General features: G+C 41.0%; 1 protein-coding gene across 11 annotated transcripts in view; it reads left to right on the top strand.

Moving 5' to 3' along the window:
• The window catches only part of LOC128691649 (uncharacterized), a 621418-nt gene that overhangs the window by 466993 nt on the left and 132841 nt on the right, over positions 1 to 21584 (top strand). For all 11 annotated transcript variants that reach the window (XR_011392438.1, XM_070088825.1, XM_070088824.1 and 8 more), the window contains one exon: positions 18120 to 18193. Coding sequence is in view for 8 of the 11 variants with exons in the window: in XM_070088829.1 (XP_069944930.1) it covers positions 18120 to 18193 (74 nt within the window). In the remaining 3 variants the exon portion in view is untranslated. The remainder of the gene's footprint in view (positions 1 to 18119; positions 18194 to 21584) is intronic.

The raw sequence follows: 21584 nt of genomic DNA, 5'->3' as shown, positions 1-21584 counted from the left end.
ATGCAACCACTGAACATGCAACCACTGAACATGCAACCACTGAACATGCTACCACTGAACATGCAACCACTGAGCATGCAACCACTGAACATGCAACCACTAAACATGCAACCACTGAACATGCAACCACTGAACATGCAACCACTGAGCATGCAACCACTGAACATGCAACCACTGAACATGCAACCACTGAACATGCAACCACTGAACATGCAACCACTGAACATGCAACCACTGAACATGCAACCATTAAACATGCAACCACTGAACATGCAACCACTGAACATGCAACCACTGAACATGCAACCACTGAACATGCAACCACTGAACATGCAACCACTGAACATGCAACCACTGAGCATGCAACCACTGAACATGCAACCACTGAGCATGCAACCACTGAACATGCAACCACTGAACATGCAACCACTGAGCATGCAACCACTGAACATGCAACCACTGAACTTGCAACCACTGAACATGCAACCACTGAACATGCAACCACTGAGCATGCAACCACTGAACATGCAACCACTGAGCATGCAACCACTGAACATGCAACCACTGAACATGCAACCACTGAGCATGCAACCACTGAACATGCAACCACTGAACATGCAACCAGTGAGCATGCAACCACTGAACATGCAACCACTGAACATGCAACCACTGAACATGCAACCACTGAACATGCAACCACTGAACATGCAACCACTGAACATGCAACCACTGAACATGCAACCACTGAACATGCAACCACTGAACATGCAACCACTGAACATGCAACCACTGAACATGCAACCACTGAACATGCAACCACTGAACATGCAACCGCTGAACATGCAACCACTTAACATGCAACCACTGAGCATGCAACCACTGAACATGCAACCACTGAACATGCAACCACTGAACATGCAACCACTGAACATGCAACCACGGAACAGGCAACCACTGAACATGCAACCACTGAACATGCAACCACTGAACATGCAACCACTGAACATGCAACCACTGAACATGCAACCACTGAACATGCACCCACTGAACATGCAACCACTGAACATGCAACCACTGAACATGCAACCACTGAACATGCAACCACTGAACATGCAACCACTGAACATGCAACCACTGAACATGCAACCACTGAACATGTAGCCCTGCAACTACCGGGAATTTTCTGGTGGATGGTCCTCCACAGGAGACTGGCCTCTGTAGTACTTCCTATCTTGATTGAGACAGAACACCTTCCCCTTTGGAGTCTTGGTCGCCTCTGGCGTTACATGGGTGAATAAAGACAGCGTCCTCCACGTCTTGTGAATGGCAAGTGAATGTAGACTTTCATTTTCCAGTACTGTCTTGCCAGGTGGATGTGAGTACCTGGTGGGACTCACCAACACCTCCCTGGGTACCTGGCGGGACTCACCAACACCTCCGTGGGTACCTGCTGGGACTCACCAACACCTCCGTAGGTACCTGGTGGGACTCACCAACACCTCCCTGGGTACCTGCTGGGACTCACCAACACCCCCGTGGGTACCTGGTGGGACTCACCAACACCTCCATGGGTACCTGATGGGACTCACCAACACCTCCGTGGGTACCTGGTGGGACTCACCAACACCTTCGTGGGTACCTGGTGGGACTCACCAACACCTCCGTGGGTACCTGCTGGGACTCACCAGCACCTCCGTGGGTACGCAAACACCTCAGCTTCCACAATGTTTACATTTTGGATATTCAGCATGTGCACGAAGTCATAACATGAAGAGAATATCCGTAAAGAACAAAAACGAATATCCGTTCTAGTGGATTTCTCTCCTCACGGGCTGCCGAACCACGGACTGATAGCGGAGAACAGAAAAAAAACAACTTTGATGCTAAATGCGCATATTGTTGAAAGCGAAGGTATTAGATGGTACTTAGAAGAAGTAGGGAACACTACTGGCAGCCTTCAACAAGTAGAATAGAAGAATATTTAGGCACGTCAGATAAATTGCCAAGAATTGTACAATGTTTACAAGGTGTAACGGGCGGGTGTTGAGGCGGCCAAAGAACCTCTGTTGAGAAAAAGATGAATACAAAGAAAAAGAAACCCCTAACATAATAGAGAGAGAGAGAGAGAGAGAGAGAGAGAGAGAGAGAGAGAGAGAGAGAGAGAGAGAGAGAGAGAGAGAGAGAGAGAGAGAGAGAGAGAGAGAGAGAGAGAGAGAGAGAGATTTAAAGCACCGAAACATAGAAAAGGCGAAGAATCTTACCAACAGATTGCACCCCACACAGTCCTCAAGATCCTAACATCCTCTTTTTGAAAATTAGCGTTAAACCTTCATGGGTTATACAGCGCATACCAAGGTGACAAAAGAGTATAATTCATTTTTGGTTAAAAATCGTCAATTGAGAGTAACAACGTCTCATCTAATAGATTTTAATAAAGTTTAAAAAAAATGTCATATGCAGAAAGAAAAGAGTAGCAGTCACCCACTTGATGGAGACTCACTGTAGCCTGTTTCTTTACAACTTTGTAGATATCTTTCTTTTCCATTATCTTTTTTTTCCTTCTATTCCTCTTTCCTTATCTCTGTTTCTTCTTCCACGTTTATTTTAGGTTTCCCTGTCTCTGTTTTTCTGTCTGTCTGTCTCCCTGTCTTTCTGTCTGTCTATCTGTCTGTCTGTCTATCTGTCTGTCTCTGTCTCTCTGTCTCTCTGTCTCTCTGTCTCTCTGTCTCCGTCTCTCTCTCTCTCTCTCTCTCTCTCTCTCTCTCTCTCTCTCTCTCTCTCTCTCTCTCTCTCTCTCTCTCTCTCTCTCTCTCTCTCTCTCTCTCTCTCTCTCTCTCCCTTTCCCTCTCTAATTTCCCCTCTTCTCCGTCCTTCTTTCCTGACTACCACTATTTAAACTCTCTTCTTTGCATTCTCTGCTTCTCTCTCCTTTCCTTCATCTGTCTACCTCTCCTCCCTACGTTTCTTTTCTGTCTCCTCACTTTGTCTCTTTGTATCTCACTCTCCTCATTCTCTCCTTTTTCTGTCTCGAAATAAGGGTCAAGCACTATCATGACGTCATTCGTTCCTGTCGTTGGTACCGTCAATGAGGTGACTGACATTCATCAATGTTTGTTGCCTCTTCCCCCTGTCTTTTATGTTCAGGGTTGTCTGCTGTCCCTCCCCTGCCCCTCATGTGTAGGATTGTCTACTGCCCCTCCCTCTTGCCCTTCATGTGTAGGACTGTCTGCTGCCCGTCTGTATATCCCCTGCCCTTCATATGGGTGGGTGGGAATAGATGTTTTAGAGAAGGATCTGCCTAGTATGGGCCAGTGGGTCTGCTGCAGTGTGCCTCTATTCTTGTGGTACTGCCTATACTCTGTCACCTGACAATTACTGATTTTAGTTTCCGTGCGCTAACTAGAGAAAATCTCTTGTGATTTGCTTCAAACGTTCAACACCTGCCAGTATGCTAATGAGCTTCTCGGGGAATGACTGACGCACGATTATATAATGACCTAACTCATATGTGACGGCCGTTTAGGAATACCACATAATTTTATAAGTAATGGCTTGTAAAACCGTCATGTAGATGAATAAAACACATGTGCAATACCTGGGTACATTGGGGAGAAGCTTCACCAACCTCTGCCTTTATCACTCCTATACAAAGAATAATCCTGGAGACGTTGGAAAACACGTAGCAGTAGTAGTTTGAGGTGATCAGTCCCTCAGCCTTGCTAGGAAGTGCTCTGTCCTCCAGCAGTTTTGACCGCTCTCATCAGTTCTCTCATCCTCTGGCATCAACGTCTATCCTCACATGTCAGCCTGACATCATCCATCATCCTGCAGACCTCACACTCGTACCATATCATCCTTGCCAGACAGCCGGAACAACCTCACACGCCTTCCACACTCTCAGTCTATAACGAGGTGCCAGCCTCATCGTCGTAACAGTCGGCATTCAAATGATATTCCAACGTTTCTCACCATACGTCACGCCAACGTCGTATAGCTTCCTCAGTTACGTCATGTCGAAGATGTTCCCTCAGATGTCACTGTCTCATCGCACCAACTGTGGGCTAACACTTAAGATGTCTTGGGCTAACGTAGAGTATTTCCAGAATTATTATACACGAGACAATGTCTCTGATGTTGGGTGGTGTAAACTATCCTCGCTGTTCGTGGTCTATAATGGCAGGTAGTTGTAGTTACTGTAGACTATCGTCGTTGGGTGTGGTCTCTCTTATTGGGTGGTATAACAGCAGGACCGTTTGAGGTAGTCATTGCTGCCAGGTGGTGGTAGTAACGACGACTCCTGAGAGAGAGTGACCAGGTCTGGACACACACTGAGCTGTTCTTAGTCTTCACCAGCGAGTTGCCTCGTGTCATCCTCTCTTAGCGTAACTCTTACCCAACCTTCATTCAGAAGGAGAAATCAAAATAAGTGTTCGTCAGGCTATAATGAATTACTTTTTTTATTTTGAATGTCAAATATTGCCTTTGGGGGCCAAGTCCATTAAGAGATTATCAGATTATTTTCCATTACGTTGTTTCAATGTCTTTCGATTATTATGCTTTATTTTTGCTGTTGTTGGGACGGCGTCTGTAAATTTCTGTACCGTTTTGCTTACTATAATGAATCCTGATGCTCCGCTGGCTGGGTCTCTCTCTCTCTCTCTCTCTCTCTCTCTCTCTCTCTCTCTCTCTCTCTCTCTCTCTCTCTCTCTCTCTCTCTCTCTCTCTCTCTCTCTCTCTCTCTCTCTATTTGTCTCTCACCTACCTTTCTTTACTCACTGCTCAAATCCTGCCCCTAATTCTGACCCTGCGATGCCAACTTCACCACATGTCTATATTTGACCTAGTTTCTGCCCACTAGAGTGTTCATACTTGTAAACCAGTTTATCCCTAGTTATTTATTATTATGAAAGGCCATTAGTCATACATTCTCTGACGAATGGATAGTAATCAATTCCGATCAACAGAAGGACAGGGTAGCTGCAGTTTATTGAGTGTCTTTTGCTTGCAAAGGGATAATCCAAATAAATATATGTCAAACTCGCTACATCTTTTCTGTCTTTGGTAATAATAATAATAATAATAATAATAATAATAATAATAATAATAATAATAATAATAATAATAATAATAATAATAAAAATAATAATAATAATAATAATAATAACAATAATAATAATAATAATAATAATAATAATAATAATAATAATAATAATAATAAAAATAATAATAATAATAATAATAATAATAATAATAATAATAATAATAATAATAATAATAATAATAATAATAATAATAATAATAATAATAATAATAATAATAATAATAATAATAATAATAATAATAATAATAATAATAATAATAATAAATAGATAATACAACTTTTACAGACCTAGTTGATATCATTGGTATATTAGGTACAAGGACACAAGTACAACTAATGTGACATTTTATTGCGACAACGTTTCGCTCTCCAGGAGCTTTACCATGTCATTATAAACAATACATGGACACAGAGGGTATATATATATAGGCTTAGAGTGAGGCGTAAGCCACAATGCAGTCGTTGTAGTGGCTTGCAACTTACTCTAAGCCTATATATACCTTTTGTGTCCATGGCTTGATAAAGCTCCTGGAGAGCGAAACGTTGCCACAATAAAATGTCACATTAGTTGGACTAGAGTCCTTTTATCCAACATATTGTCTGTAATTCTACCAACATTAATACAATCATTGGTATATTATACATAAGGTGACCCTCTAGTTTTGCAGAGCATTTATGGCAAATTAGGTTAATCTTGTCCCCCAGGATGCGACCCAATACAGTCGGCTAACACCCCCAGGTACCTACTTACTGCTAGGTGAACAGGGACAGCAGGTGTATGGAAACATGCCCAACGTTTCACCTGCATCGGGATCGATCCCCGGACCTTCAGTGTATGAGCTGAGGACGCTACTAACCAAGCCACGAGCACTCGCATAAGGGTTCAAACAGGACACATGCGTACAGTTCTATCAAGTTATGGCTGATGAACCTCTGCACAGAGCGACACCTTGCCACAGTGAAAGTTTTCTCTCTAACGCAACTTTTTTTTTTCACTGTCGACGGTACGAAATCTGGGTACAGGCTGTGACTGATATTCGGGCCAATAGGACGCCAGCAGCAACAGCCGGGTTGATCAGGCAAGCACCATTCAAACCTGCTCCATGGTCGGGCTTCCGGAATAGAAAAGCTCTGGAAATCCATCAGGTCGGCAATACAGCCGAGTACATACACTCACGTCGCCATTGTCAGAGTTCATTCATTCCACCTTAATATTTTTTTACTCTTTTTATTTTGAGAACTTTCTTTAAGAATATATATATATATATATATATATATATATATATATATATATATATATATATATATATATATATATATATATATATATATATATATATATATATATATATATATTTCATTGAATTTATCTCCTGAGCAGGTATCACTTCTCTCTAAACATCTGAGGTCAGAATAGTAAACCAGAAGGCTCTTTACCTGCTCTCACTCTATACTACCTTACAGGTGCTCTGTACCTTCCCTAGTAAGACCAGCTGGGTTTAACTATCCCACTCAAGGGTTTAGGTACCATTTTTTTCCGTGCAGCTATTGTAGTCAGGTTTATCAGATGGTTCAGACATGTAGTTCAAGGTTTCAAGTATCGTACTCACATGCTCGGGTATCGTACTCACATGCTCGGGTATCGTACTCACATGCTCGGGTATCGTACTCACATGCTCGGGTATCGTACTCACATGCTCGGGTATCATACTCAAATGCTCGGGTATCATACTCAAATGCTCGGGTATCGCACTCACATGCTCGGGTACCATACTCACATGCTCGGGTATCGTACTCACATGCTCGGGTATCATACTCACATGCTCGGGTATCGTACACACATGCTCGGGTATCATACTCAAATGCTCGGGTATCATACTCAAATGCTCGGGTATCGTACTCACATGCTCGGGTATCGTACTCACATGCTCGGGTATCGTACTCACATGCTCGGGTATCATATTCACATGCTCGGGTATCGTATTAATCGTTGTACAGGGTTCAGGCACCGTACTCAGTGGAATGTATTTGCTGAATTTATTGTACTCTGTATAGATTTGTCTGGATTACTGAGCAGCAAAATTGTATATTAGATTTCTGGCCCTATATAAACCTTAATTAGGTGGTGGATGTTAAGAACGAGTGTTAAGAACAAGTAATATGAATGAGTCTTATGAACGAGTCTTATGAACGAGTCTTATGAACGAGTCTTATGAACGAGTCTTATGAACGAGTCTTATGAACGAGTCTTATGAACGAGTCAGTCTCTTCAATCCGTTTTCATTATCATTAATTAAAGGCCTCAGTTTTCGATATATTTTACCAGCGAGAGTAATTAATCCAGAAGCGCTTGTGGGAGACAGCAGCTCTCTTAAAATTTATATATATATATATATATATATATATATATATATATATATATATATATATATATATATATATATATATATATATTTTTTCTTTTTCTTTTTTTTTTTCAACAAGTCGGCCGTCTCCCACCGAGGCAGGGTGACCCAAAAAAGAAAGAAAATCCCCAAAAAGAAAATACTTTCATCATCATTCAACACTTTCACCACACTCACACATTATCACTGCTTTTGCAGAGGTGCTCAGAATACAACAGCTTAGAAGCATATACGTATAAAGATACACAACATATCCCTCCAAACTGCCAATATCCCAAACCCCTCCTTTAAAGTGCAGGCATTGTACTTCCCATTTCCAGGACTCAAGTCCGACTATATGAACATAACCGGTTTCCCTGAATCCCTTCACTAAATATTACCCTGCTCACACTCCAACAGATCGTCAGGTCCCAAGTATCATTCGCCTCCATTCACTCCTATCTAACACGCTCATGCACGCTTGCTGGAAATCCAAGCCCCTAGCCCAAAAAACCTCCTTTACCCCCTCTTTCCAACCCTTTCGAGGACGACCCCTACCCCTCCTTCCTTCCCCTATAGATTTATATGCTTTCCATGTCATTCTACTTTGATCCATTCTCTCTAAATGACCAAACCACCTCAACAACCCCTCTTCTGCCCTCTGGCTAATACTTTTATTAACTCCACACCTTCTCCTAATTTCCACACTCCGAATTTTCTGCATAATATTTACACCACACATTGCCCTTAGACAGGACGTCTCCACTGCCTCCAACCGTCTCCTCGCTGCTGCATTTACCACCCAAGATTCACATTCATATAAGAGTGTTGGTACTACTATACTTTCATACATTCCCTTCTTTGCCTCCATGGATAACGTTTTTTGACTCCACATATACCTCAACGCACCACTCACCTTTTTTCCCTCATCAATTCTTTGATTAACCTCATCCTTCATAAATCCATCCGCCGACACGTCAACTCCCAAATATCTGAAAACATTCACTTCTTCCATACTCCTCCTCCCCAATTTGATATTCAATTTTTCTTTATCTAAATCATTTGATACCCTCATCACCTTACTCTTTTCTATGTTCACTTTCAACTTTCTACCTTTACACACATTCTCAAACTCATCCACTAACCTTTGCAATTTTTCTTTAGAATCTCCCATAAGCACAGTATCATCAGCAAAAAGTAACTGTGTCATTTCCCATTCTGAATTTGATTCCCCATAATTTAATCCCACCCCTCTCCCGAACACCCTAGCATTTACTTCTTTTACAACCCCATCTATAAATATATTAAACAACCATGGTGACATTACACATCCCTGTCTAAGACCTACTTTTACCGGGAAGTAGTCTCCCTCTCTTCTACACACCCTAACCTGAGCCTCACTATCCTCATAAAAGCTCTTTACAGCATTTAGTAACTTACCACCTATTCCATATACTTGCAACATCTGCCACATTGCTCCCCTATCCACTCTATCATATGCCTTTTCTAAATCCATAAATGCAATAAAAACTTCCCTACCTTTATCTAAATACTGTTCACATATATGCTTCAATGTAAACACTTGATCTACACATCCCCTACCCACTCTGAAGCCTCCTTGCTCATCCGCAATCCTACATTCTGCCTTACCTCTAATTCTTTCTATTATAACCCTACCGTATACTTTTCCTGGTATACTCAGTAAACTTATTCCTCTATAATATTTACAATCTCTTTTGTCCCCTTTCCCTTTATATAAAGGGACTATACATGCTCTCCGCCAATCCCTAGGTACCTTCCCCTCTTTCATACATTTATTAAACAAAAGTACCAACCACTCCAACACTATATCCCCCCCTGCTTTTAACATTTCTGTCATGATCCCATCAGTTCCAGCTGCTTTACCCCCTTTCATTCTACGTAATGCCTCACGTACCTCCAGCACACACACACACACACACACACACACACCCACACACACACACACACACACACACACACACACACATATATATATATATATATATATATATATATATATATATATATATATATATATATATATACATATATATGTATGTATATATATTTATATATAAATATATAAATATATATATATATATATATATATATATATATATATATATAATATATATATATATATATATATATATATATATATATATATATATATATATATATATATATATATATATATATATATATATATATATATATATATATATATGTGTGTGTGTGTGTGTGTGTGTGTGTGTGTGTGTGTGTGTGTGTGTGTGTGGATAACTACAGTACAATGAACACTTTTCTTCTTTGCTCAGTAATAACCCACATGGAGACAAAACCCAAAAGAATAATTGGTCTGTACATTTCGATCTCCTGGGAGCCTCTTCAGTAGAAATATTGATTAGGTTGAATTCTCAGTTTATAGGAAGCCCACTCACACTGCCAACTATATTCATTTATAAGAAGAGCGCTATCTCAAGCCTGTGTTTACGTGCACTCGGGATATTCAGCTCCCCTCCCCCCATAGTTAGACCAAGAAAAAACAAATCTTAAAACACAATTCTCCAAATTAGATTCACTGACTAGTTTATTAAGCAGGGAGAAAAGAATGCAAATATCAGCTATTGCAAAATCTTAGTTGATAACCCAACTTCAACCAGCGACTCTCAACTCATGGTACACTACCACCAAGGTACATTCAATCGTCTCAACAAAGTAACCAACATAATCACATTCTTTCCCAACACATTGAGGAATCTGTTTTCCAAGAAACACAAATATTCAGCAATGCAAGACACACCAGGAGTTTATCAGATACTATATAAAGACTGCAACCAAGCATACGTAGCGTAGACAGTCTAAACGCTGTCTACAAGGATCATTGAACACCAGAGGACAATACGTTATACACAGGATAATTCAGTAATTTTTCAATATAACAGCATCAACACACAACATTCACTGGGAAACTACCACCACCAAACACCAATCACAATGCAAATAAAAAAACAGAATCATAGAATTTGCCCTCACAGTTACCACTCCCAATTTCAACATGTCACAGGGACAATGGAAACCAGACGTCATTTCAAAATTCACTCTCAGGAAGTACATACCAGCGCCAGTTCGAACACAGACTCCCAGTACAACATCAGGAGTCACATAACACAAAGGAACTTCCTACCCAAATTTTCAGGGCCTGTCTTCTCACCCAGCCACTGGTGGACACGACTCAGGTGTACCGGGTGAGGTGTAACCTTCCCTATGTATTCTTGTATATATCTGCTGAAGAGGATCCCAGAAGGGGATCGAAATATTCAGACCAATTAATCTTTCGAGTTTGTGTCCATGTGGGTTATTACTGAGCAAATCTGTGAGAGGACTGATAAAGCCTTTTACTGGGCGAAACGTTATATTAAAAACTCTCCCTTTGCTACATTGTTTCACCTGGTTCGACTTTTATCACATTAAGTTCTTTATTAATTACAAGAAGTCATCTACATTTTTTATTTACATAAAGTCATCTTCATCATACGTGAGTGCGCCCAGTAAAATAAACTCCCTTGTTGCTCATAATAGACCCACATGTTCCCATTAAGCAAATTTATTCACAGAGAAATATACACTTCATTATGTGTCAACACAGCGAAATTTTTTTTATGATGATTTCTTCTGAAAGGATCACGAAGGTATATACACGGAGTGGTGTCTCTCTCTCACTGAATATACACGGAGTGGTGCCTCTCTCTCACTGAATATACACGGAGTGGTGTCTCTCTCTCACTGAATATACACGGAGTGGTGCCTCTCTCTCACTGAATATACACTGAGTGGTGTCTCTCTCTCACTGAATATACACTGAGTGGTGTCTCTCTCTCACTGAATATACACGGAGTGGTGTCTCTCTCTCACTGAATATACACTGAGTGGTGTCTCTCTCTCACTGAATATACACGGAGTAGTGTCTCTCTCTCACTGAATATACACTGAGTGGTGTCTCTCTCTCACTGAATATACACTGAGTGGTGTCTCTCTCTCACTGAATATACACTGAGTGGTGTCTCTCTCTCACTGAATATACACGGAGTAGTGTCTCTCTCTCACTGAATATACACTGAGTGGTGTCTCTCTCTCACTGAATATACACTGAGTGGTGTCTCTCTCTCACTGAATATACACGGAGTAGTGTCTCTCTCTCACTGAATATACACTGAGTGGTGTCTCTCTCTCACTGAATATACACGGAGTAGTGTCTCTCTCTCACTGAATATACACTGAGTGGTGTCTCTCTCTCACTGAATATACACTGAGTGGTGTCTCTCTCTCTCACTGAATATACACTGAGTGGTGTCTCTCTCTCACTGAATATACACGGAGTGGTGCCTCTCTCTCACTGAATATACACGGAGTGGTGCCTCTCTCTCACTGAATATACACGGAGTAGTGTCTCTCTCTCACTGAATATACACGGAGTAGTGTCTCTCTCTCACTGAATATACACGGAGTAGTGTCTCTCTCTCACTGAATATACACGGAGTAGTGTCTCTCTCTCACTGAATATACACTGAGTAGTGTCTCTCTCTCACTGAATATACACGGAGTGGTGTCTCTCTCTCACTGAATATACACGGAGTAGTGTCTCTCTCTCACTGAATATACACGGAGTAGTGTCTCTCTCTCACTGAATATACACTGAGTAGTGTCTCTCTCTCACTGAATATACACGGAGTAGTGTCTCTCTCTCACTGAATATACACTGAGTAGTGTCTCTCTCTCACTGAATATATACAGAGTAGTGTCTCTCTCTCACTGAATATACACGGAGTAGTGTCTCTCTCTCACTGAATATACACTGAGTAGTGTCTCTCTCTCACTGAATATACACTGAGTAGTGTCTCTCTCTCACTGAATATACACTGAGTAGTGTCTCTCTCTCACTGAATATACACGGAGTGGTGTCTCTCACTGAATATACACTGAGTAGTGTCTCTCTCTCACTGAATATACACGGAGTAGTGTCTCTCTCTCACTGAATATACACTGAGTAGTGTCTCTCTCTATCAGTGTATTTGTCGTGCCGAATAGGTAAAACTGGTCAATTAGCAAGAACTCATTTAAAATTGAGTCCTTTCTAAAATTTTCTCTTACACGCATAAAGATTTTTTTTTCATTTATATTAATGTAAAAATTAATAATTTTGTACCAAAAGAACCTTAGAAAACTTACCTAACCTTATTATAGCAAGCGCCATTTAATTTAGCCTAATCTAACTAAATATATTTTAGATAAGTTTACAGTATTTTAATAATAAACAAATACAATGAAATATATTTTTTTTCGTTAGGTTCAGAATCATTTTTGCGAAACTATTGCATACACAAATTTTCGCTTGTCTTATTCGGCAAGAAGAGCGTTGCTATTTAAGCCGAAATCGCATGTTTTACCTATTCGGCACGGCATATATACACTGAGAGGTCTGCAATCCTCTCAGTATTTACGCTGAAAGTTAACTTTAAGTCCCATTTTAAGGCCCAAGCGTCCTAGACTTGTGGAAAACAGGTGACAAGCATCCTTAATGACCCTTGTTTAGTAGATAGGCTTCAAACTAAAACGGCCGCGACACACACAGTGTTTGGGAAGTCTGTTGCTTATGTTAAAAAGGGTTAAAAAAATACTAGGTTAAATTTAACTTTGTTCTTGAAGCTAATGCACACTACGTCGTTTGTGCTGGCATTTGACGAGAACAAATCGGCTGGGAAAATCTAAGAAGAACATTCCGATTAAATACTTTGAACTTAAAGGCAAAAATTTTCATGTTCAATGCTTGGAATTTCAGGGTAAAACGCACAGGTTAAATACTTGGAATCTCAAAGCAAAATATTCAAGTTTAATTCTTGGAATTTCAAGTTAAAACATACATGTTAAATGCTTGTAATTCCTGTTTCATCAAACAAGTTAAATACTCTGATTTCTAGGTAAGACTCTTAATTACTAGGTATTTCTAAGCAGAACTAGGGCAAATAATGACACATATGCAACACCTGGGTATCTTTATTAGACAGACGTTTCGCCAGTCAGTGGCCTTTTTTTTTAACTTCAGTAGAGACATACAGAGTAATACCATGCCACTTAAATACACCGTAACTTGTATCATGCAACACTTAGGTATCCTTAATACCGAAACTTTCCGTGTACACGGTAGGCTTCAGAAGCATATTTAGTCTCCTCTGGTTTCCACTAAACAAGCCTTCTGTATAGGCGAAATGTTTCTGAAATAAAGATACCTCACTGTTGCACATGTATATTTCTCTTCTACGTGTTGGTATTGTCGTACCTTCATTATAATACAGCCAGAAGACATTGAAAATTCTGTCTCGACAAAGGTAGAAATTTTTGGAAACCATATTGGATACAGTCTCAGGGTGACCCCAGTCAATCTTGCCTTTAATAGTAAAATACTTCAGATTAACTGTTAGTATAAATATACGAACCGGGAAGGGCTTAACCTGTAAGGGTCTTACGATGCCTGGAGAATGGGATGTAATTAGGGTTGATCAGAGGAAGAGGATAGATCTAATTATTGAGATCAGGAGTCCCTCGCCAGCAGCAGGGATTCTCTTGTGTCAAAATTACACTCAGTGTAAAACAGTAATATTTTCAACAATTCGTCTACATGGTTAGAGAATGCAATTCAGCTGAACTGTTGAAACCTGGGAAAGTTGAACAACTAGAGTTGACCGGGATGCTCACTCCGTGTGCAAATTCCACACATCCTGTAGCATATTCACTGAGAGGTTAATATCTGTGGATATATACTGAAAGGCTTATATTTCTGTAGCTCTGTCTGTACGTATAGATTACTTTCTTTCATTTCTAAATTATTAATATATTGTTAATTGTTCATGTATAAATTATAGGCAGCTCTGACGACCCTCATGTTGTCAACTGTTTTGATATATAACAAACTAAATAGCACAAACGGTGTATATACGTTGAAAGGTTCGTATCTCCGCGTATGATAAAGAGAGAGCATCAGTGCGTCTTGAAATCTCTTCACTGGTCGAAGAAGAACACACGACAATAAAAGGAGAACAGCGTCTGTACATTTAGATGACGATCTGAGATCCTCATCAGTGAAATGAGGATCTCGGACCAAGATCTCCTCCAGTGAGGTAACTAAACTTGTCCTCCCCTTCCTTGGATGGAACCTGCCTACCATTTCCCAGGTGCTGTATGACTGCTCTGACTTCAGTACTTCTGCCTTAATATAACAATAGTTAAAAAATGAAAAATAAACATCACTCATCATTCTCTCTGTCTACACCTGAGTTTTACTCTGTGTATACACTGATACTCAAAATTAATTCTTATCTTAAAGATAAAGCTATTCTTGATGTTAGTGTTCAAGTGATTTGCAGCCTATAATGACCCACGTGCGGTCGATACAATTAAAGGCACCTGGTGAGCTAACGTATAATGAGGCCAAAACTCTTTACCAAATGCATGTAAGCAAGAAAACTGTCCAGCAACTTGAGAAAATGAGTTTTAATTTCCACAAGTGTTTTTATGTCAAGAAACAATTCAAAAAAAATAAACTAAAGAATACTATGAAAAAGAGAGTTAAATACAAGAGTATTTTTTGTATAGAATTTTGTTAATAATAATTGCACTTACAGACTGGTGTTAATACAGGGTGTGTCTGATAGTTAGTATGTACTGATACTATTAGAGAGACAGTGTGTATTATAAGGTCGTTAGTGTACAGCGGGCAGCATGATAGCGGATCTTGTGAAGAATACATACTTCCTCTCTTAATGGAACCGGAGGATGGTATCATAATGGACCTACGCTAGATAACCCAGTAAAACAATAAATATTATCGTCCTGGGCTATCTACATGCCTTAGACACCACAGGAAGATAACATTCATTGCTTTACTGTTTTGCTAAATAAGTAGTAATGATGATTGTGACTGTGAGAAGAAAAGAATATGAAAGCAAGAGTTATATATAAGTGTAAATATATAATATTATACAAGGATCATATATGTACAGTGCTGCAACACGTGTAAAGAGGCGTACATACACAGTATTGATGCACTTTTAAGGTATTATATGGATAATATTTACATACAGAGAGTAGTAGCAGTATATTGTTAGAACACGTACAGTAGGGCATACATGTACACTATACATGTACAGTGAAGCATGCGCGTACACTATACATGTACAGTGAGGCATGCACGTACACTATACATGTACAGCGAGGCATACATGTACACTATACATGTACAGTGAGGTATGCACGTACACTATACATGTACAGTGAGGTATGCACGTACACTACACATGAACAGCGAGGCATACATGTACACTATACATGTACAGTGAGGCATGCATGTACACTACACATGTACAGTGAGGCATACATGTACACTATACATGTACAGTGAGGCATGCATGTACACTATACATATACAGTGAGGCATACATGTACACTATACATATACAGTGAGACATGCATGTACACTATACACGTACATAGTTAATATACTTGCGACAGTTACACGTCCAAGAATCACCACCTCGATGTACAAACCAATCTTCAGGAATAAATAATTTACATTATTATTATTATTATTATTATTATTATTATTATTATTATTATTATTATTATTATTATTATTATCATTATTATTATTATTATTATTATTATTATTATTATTATTATTACCCAGCCAGACTGGTAGGCGCCGTGGTAAATATTGCATGTATGCAAATTTTATGTAAATGAAGGATGGAAAATTGTAAGTATTTCTCAGTGTTTATATTAAGTTGTTACATTACTCTAGTGTTGAGGCCTTAATGAAACAGGAGTTAGTAGGAAGCTTGGTCATTAACTTGATACATAGGTGTGCACTCGCCAGTTTCTGCCTCCTGGGGGTCAAATCTTGGTTCCTGAACTTTTGAGTGTACCATGACTCAAGAAATCGTAATGACACGATTGCAAACAAACCATACCCCCGGCCGGGATTGAACCCGCGGTCATAGAGTCTCAAAACTCCAGCCCGTCGCGTTAGCCACTAGACCAGCTAGCCACAATAAGATTCATCCAACTAGGTATATTTCTACACCATAGGAAAGTTAGCACAGGCACCTCTGTGACCACAAATGCAAGTTTTTACAGACGAATCTCCAGCTAGCGTGGCCGTGACGAACTCTAGCTCAAGTCCCTTCACTGCCGTCAACATGACTAACTTTCCTATGGTGTAGAAATATACCTAGTTGGATGAATCTTATTGTGGCTAGCTGGTCTAGTGGCTAACGCGACGGGCTGGAGTTTTGAGACTCTATGACCGCGGGTTCAATCCCGGCCGGGGGTATGGTTTCTTTTGAGTGTAAGAATGCAATCATTCAGCTGGAGGATGAGCTGTGTCGTGCGTATTCTTAAAACTTTGTATGTGTTCTTTTGGGTGAGTGGGATCGCCAAAGCACTTGTGTGTGTGTGTGTGCACGTACACGTGCACACACACACACATGACGGAAGGAATAGACTCCGAAGTGTCCCTGTTTGCAGATGACGTGAAGTTGATGAGAATTCATTCGGTCGAAGACCAGGCAGAACTACAAAGGGATCTGGACAGGCTGCAGACCTGGTCCAGCAATTGGCTCCTGGAGTTCAACCCCACCAAGTGCAAACCCATGAAGATTGGGGAAAGGCAAAGAAGGCCGCAGACGGAGTACAGTCTAGGGGGCCAGAGACTACAAACCTCACTCAAGGAAAGAGATCTTGGGGTGAGTATAACACCAGGCACATCTCCTGAAGCGCACATCAACCAAATAACTGCTGCAGCATATGGGCGCCTAGCAAACCTCAGAACAGCATTCCGACATCTTAATAAGGAATCATTCAGGACCCTGTACACCGTGTACGTTAGGCCCATATTGGAGTATGCGGCACCAGTTTGGAACCCACACCTAGCCAAGCACGTGAAGAAACTAGAGAAAGTGCAAAGGTTTGCAACAAGACTAGTCCCAGAGCTAAGAGGTATGTCCTACGAGGAGAGGTTAAGGAACATCGACCTGACGACACTGGAGGACAGGAGAGATAGGGGGGGAAATGATAACGACATACAAAATACTGAGAGGAATTGACAAGGTGGACAAAGGCAGGATGTTCCAGAGATGGGACACAGCAACAAGGGGACACAGTTGGAGGTTGAAGACACAGATAAATCACAGGGATGTTAGGAAGTATTTCTTCAGCCACAGAGCAGTCAGGAAGTGGAATAGTTTGGGAAGCGATGTAGTGGAGGCAGGATCCATACATAGGTTTAAGCAGAGGTACGATAAAGCTCACGGTTCAGGGAGAGTGATCTAGTATCGACCAGTGAAGAGGCGGGGCCAGGAGCTAGGACTCGACCCCTGCAACCTCAACTAGGTGAGCACACACACACACACACACACACACACACACACACACACACACACACACACATTACCTTTTGTAAATTTAACTCTGCAAAAAAATGGTAGATTTTAATTATTATATTTAATGGGGGGAAAGCGCTAAACCCAACCAATAATTAATGTGCTGGTTTGTATTTCCAGACTCCCTACACGGGTCTCCCTTCTCCCTTGGACCTCGGGATCGTGTAGCAGATACCTTGGATGCTTCCATACAGGTGAGCCTTGTTCACGACATCCCAAATCCTCTGAGGTTTACCTCATTTTCCATCAACTTGATTCATTAAACGCAATTTTGACTTCATTTTTAAAGACATATACTATCCTGAGACTGTATCTTCACAGGATACAATATACACTGTACATTATACACCATAATACAGTGTCATACACCACAATACAGTGCCATACACAACAATGCAGGGCTATACACCACAATACAGAGTCATACGCCAAAATACAGTGCCATACATCACAATACAGAGTCATACGCCAAAATACAGTGCCATACATCACAATACAGTGCCATACACCACAATACAGTGCCATACACCACAATACAGTGCCATACACCACAATGCAGGGCTATACACCACAATACAGTGTCATGCGCCAAAATACAGTGCCATACATCACAATACAGTGCCATACACCACAATACAGTGCCATACACCACAATACAGTGCCATACACCACAATACAATGCCATACACCGCAATACAGTGTCATACACCACAATACAGTGCTATGCACCACAATACAGTACTCACAGTGTCATACACTATAATACAGTGTGGTACACCGCAATACAGTGTCATACACCATAATACAGTGTCATAAACTATAATACAATGCAATACACCACAATACAGTGCCAAACACAACACTACAATGCCATACACCACAATACAGTGCCATACACCACAATACAGTGCCATACACCACAACACAATGCCATACACCACAATACAGTGCCATACACCATAATACAGTGCCATACACCACAATACAGTGCCATACACTACAATACAGTGCCATACACCACAACACAATGCCATACACCACAATACTGGGCCATACACCACAATACAGTGCCACACACCACAATACAGTGTCATACACCACAATACAGTGCCATACACCACAATACAGTGCCATACACCACAATACAGTGCCATACACCACAACACAATGCCATACACCACAATACAGGGCCATACACCACAATACAGTGCCATGCACCACAATACAGTGTCATACACCACAATACAGTGTCATACACCACAATACAGTTCCATACACCACAATACAGTGTCATACACCACAGTACAGTGCCATACACCACAATACAGTGTCATACACCATAAACCAGTGCCATACACCACAACACAATGCCATACACCACAATACAGTGCCATACACCACAGTACAATGCTATACACCCCAATACAGTGCCATACACCACAATACAGTGCTATACACCACAATACAGTGCCATACACCACAATACAGTGCCATACACCACAATACAGTGCCATACACCACAATACAGTGCCATACACCACAATACAGTGTCATACACCACAATACAGTACCATACACCACAATACAGTGCCATACACCGCAGTACAGTGCCATACACCACAATACAGTGCCATACACCACAATACAGTGCTATACACCTCAATACAGTGCCATACACCACAATACAGAGCCATACACCACACTACAGTACCATACACCACAATACAGTGCCATACTGCACAATACAGTGCCAAACACCACAATACAATGCCATACACCACAATACAGTGCCATACACCACAATACAGAGCCATACACCACAATACAGTGCCATACACCACAATACAGTGCCATACACAACAATACAGTGCCATGCACCACAATACAGTGCCATACCCAACAATACAGTGCCATACACTACAATACAGTGCCATACATCACAATACAGTGCCATACACCACAATACAGTGCCATACACCACAATACAGTGCCATACACCACAATACAGTACCATACACCACAATACAGTGCCATACACCACAATACAGTACCATACACCACAATACAGTGCCATACACCACAATACAGTGCCATACACCACAATACAGTGCCATACACCACAATACAGTACCATACACCACAATACAGTGCCATACACCACAATACAGTGCCATACACCACAATACAGTACCATACATCACAATACAGTGCCATACACCACAATACAGTGCCATACACCACAATACAGTGCCATACACCACAATACAGTGCCATACACCACAATACAGTGCCATACACCACAATACAGTACCATACACCACAATACAGTGCCATACACCACAATACAGTGCCATACACCACAATACAGTGCCATACACCACAATACAGTACCATACACCACAATACAGTGCCATACACCACAATACAGTGCCATACACCACAATACAGTACCATACATCACAATACAGTGCCATACACCACAATACAGTACCATACATCACAATACAGTGCCATACACCACAATACAGTGCCATACACCACAATACAGTACCATACACCACAATACAGTGCCATACACCACAATACAGTGCCATACACCACAATACAGTACCATACATCACAATACAGTGCCATACACCACAATACAGTACCATACATCACAATACAGTGCCATACACCACAATACAGTGCCATACACCACAATACAGTGCCATACACCACAATACAGTGCCATACACCACAATACAGTGCCATACACCACAATACAGTACCATACACCACAATACAGTGCCATACACCACAATACAGTGCCATACACCACAATACAGTGCCATACACCACAATACAGTACCATACACCACAATACAGTGCCATACACCACAATACAGTGCCATACACCACAATACAGTACCATACATCACAATACAGTGCCATACACCACAATACAGTGCCATACACCACAATACAGTGCCATACACCACAATACAGTGCCATACACCACAATACAGTACCATACACCACAATACAGTGCCATACACCACAATACAGTACCATACATCACAATACAGTACCATACATCACAATACAGTGCCATACACCACAATACAGTGCCATACACCACAATACAGTGCCATACACCACAATACAGTGCCATACCTCCCACTCTGGGTATTATTTACATAGTCTCAATATACTCTACCATTGTATTAATTTCTTACAGCTCTTGGAGAATGGGAGGCAATAAGGTCCGGATCCAAGGAATGAGAGTTTAGCTCTCGTTCCCTGGATCACGATCCCTTCACACAGCCAGGGAAGCAAACAAGACCCAGCCTCCAGGAAATGAAGACAGAGTGTCAGCATTATTAAGTAAGAATTAACTAAGGAGAGCCTGGCGCAGTAGGTACGCATCTCAGGTGCGTAAGAGCGAAAATACTGGCCTCTCCAATGGTGTTTTAGGCCGTTGTGGATTAGGATGATATGTCCCTCTCGCCTACAAGTGCCTAAACACTTGGAACACACGCCAGGTGTCTTGGGAATGGAGGGGGTGGGGGAGGGTAGGTGGGGGGTAGAACAGTGGGGGGAGAG

This window comes from Cherax quadricarinatus, chromosome 26 (genome assembly GCF_038502225.1).
Source record: "Cherax quadricarinatus isolate ZL_2023a chromosome 26, ASM3850222v1, whole genome shotgun sequence".
Classification (NCBI taxonomy): Eukaryota; Metazoa; Arthropoda; class Malacostraca; order Decapoda; family Parastacidae; genus Cherax; species Cherax quadricarinatus.
This window is presented reverse-complemented; position numbering and strand designations above follow the sequence as displayed.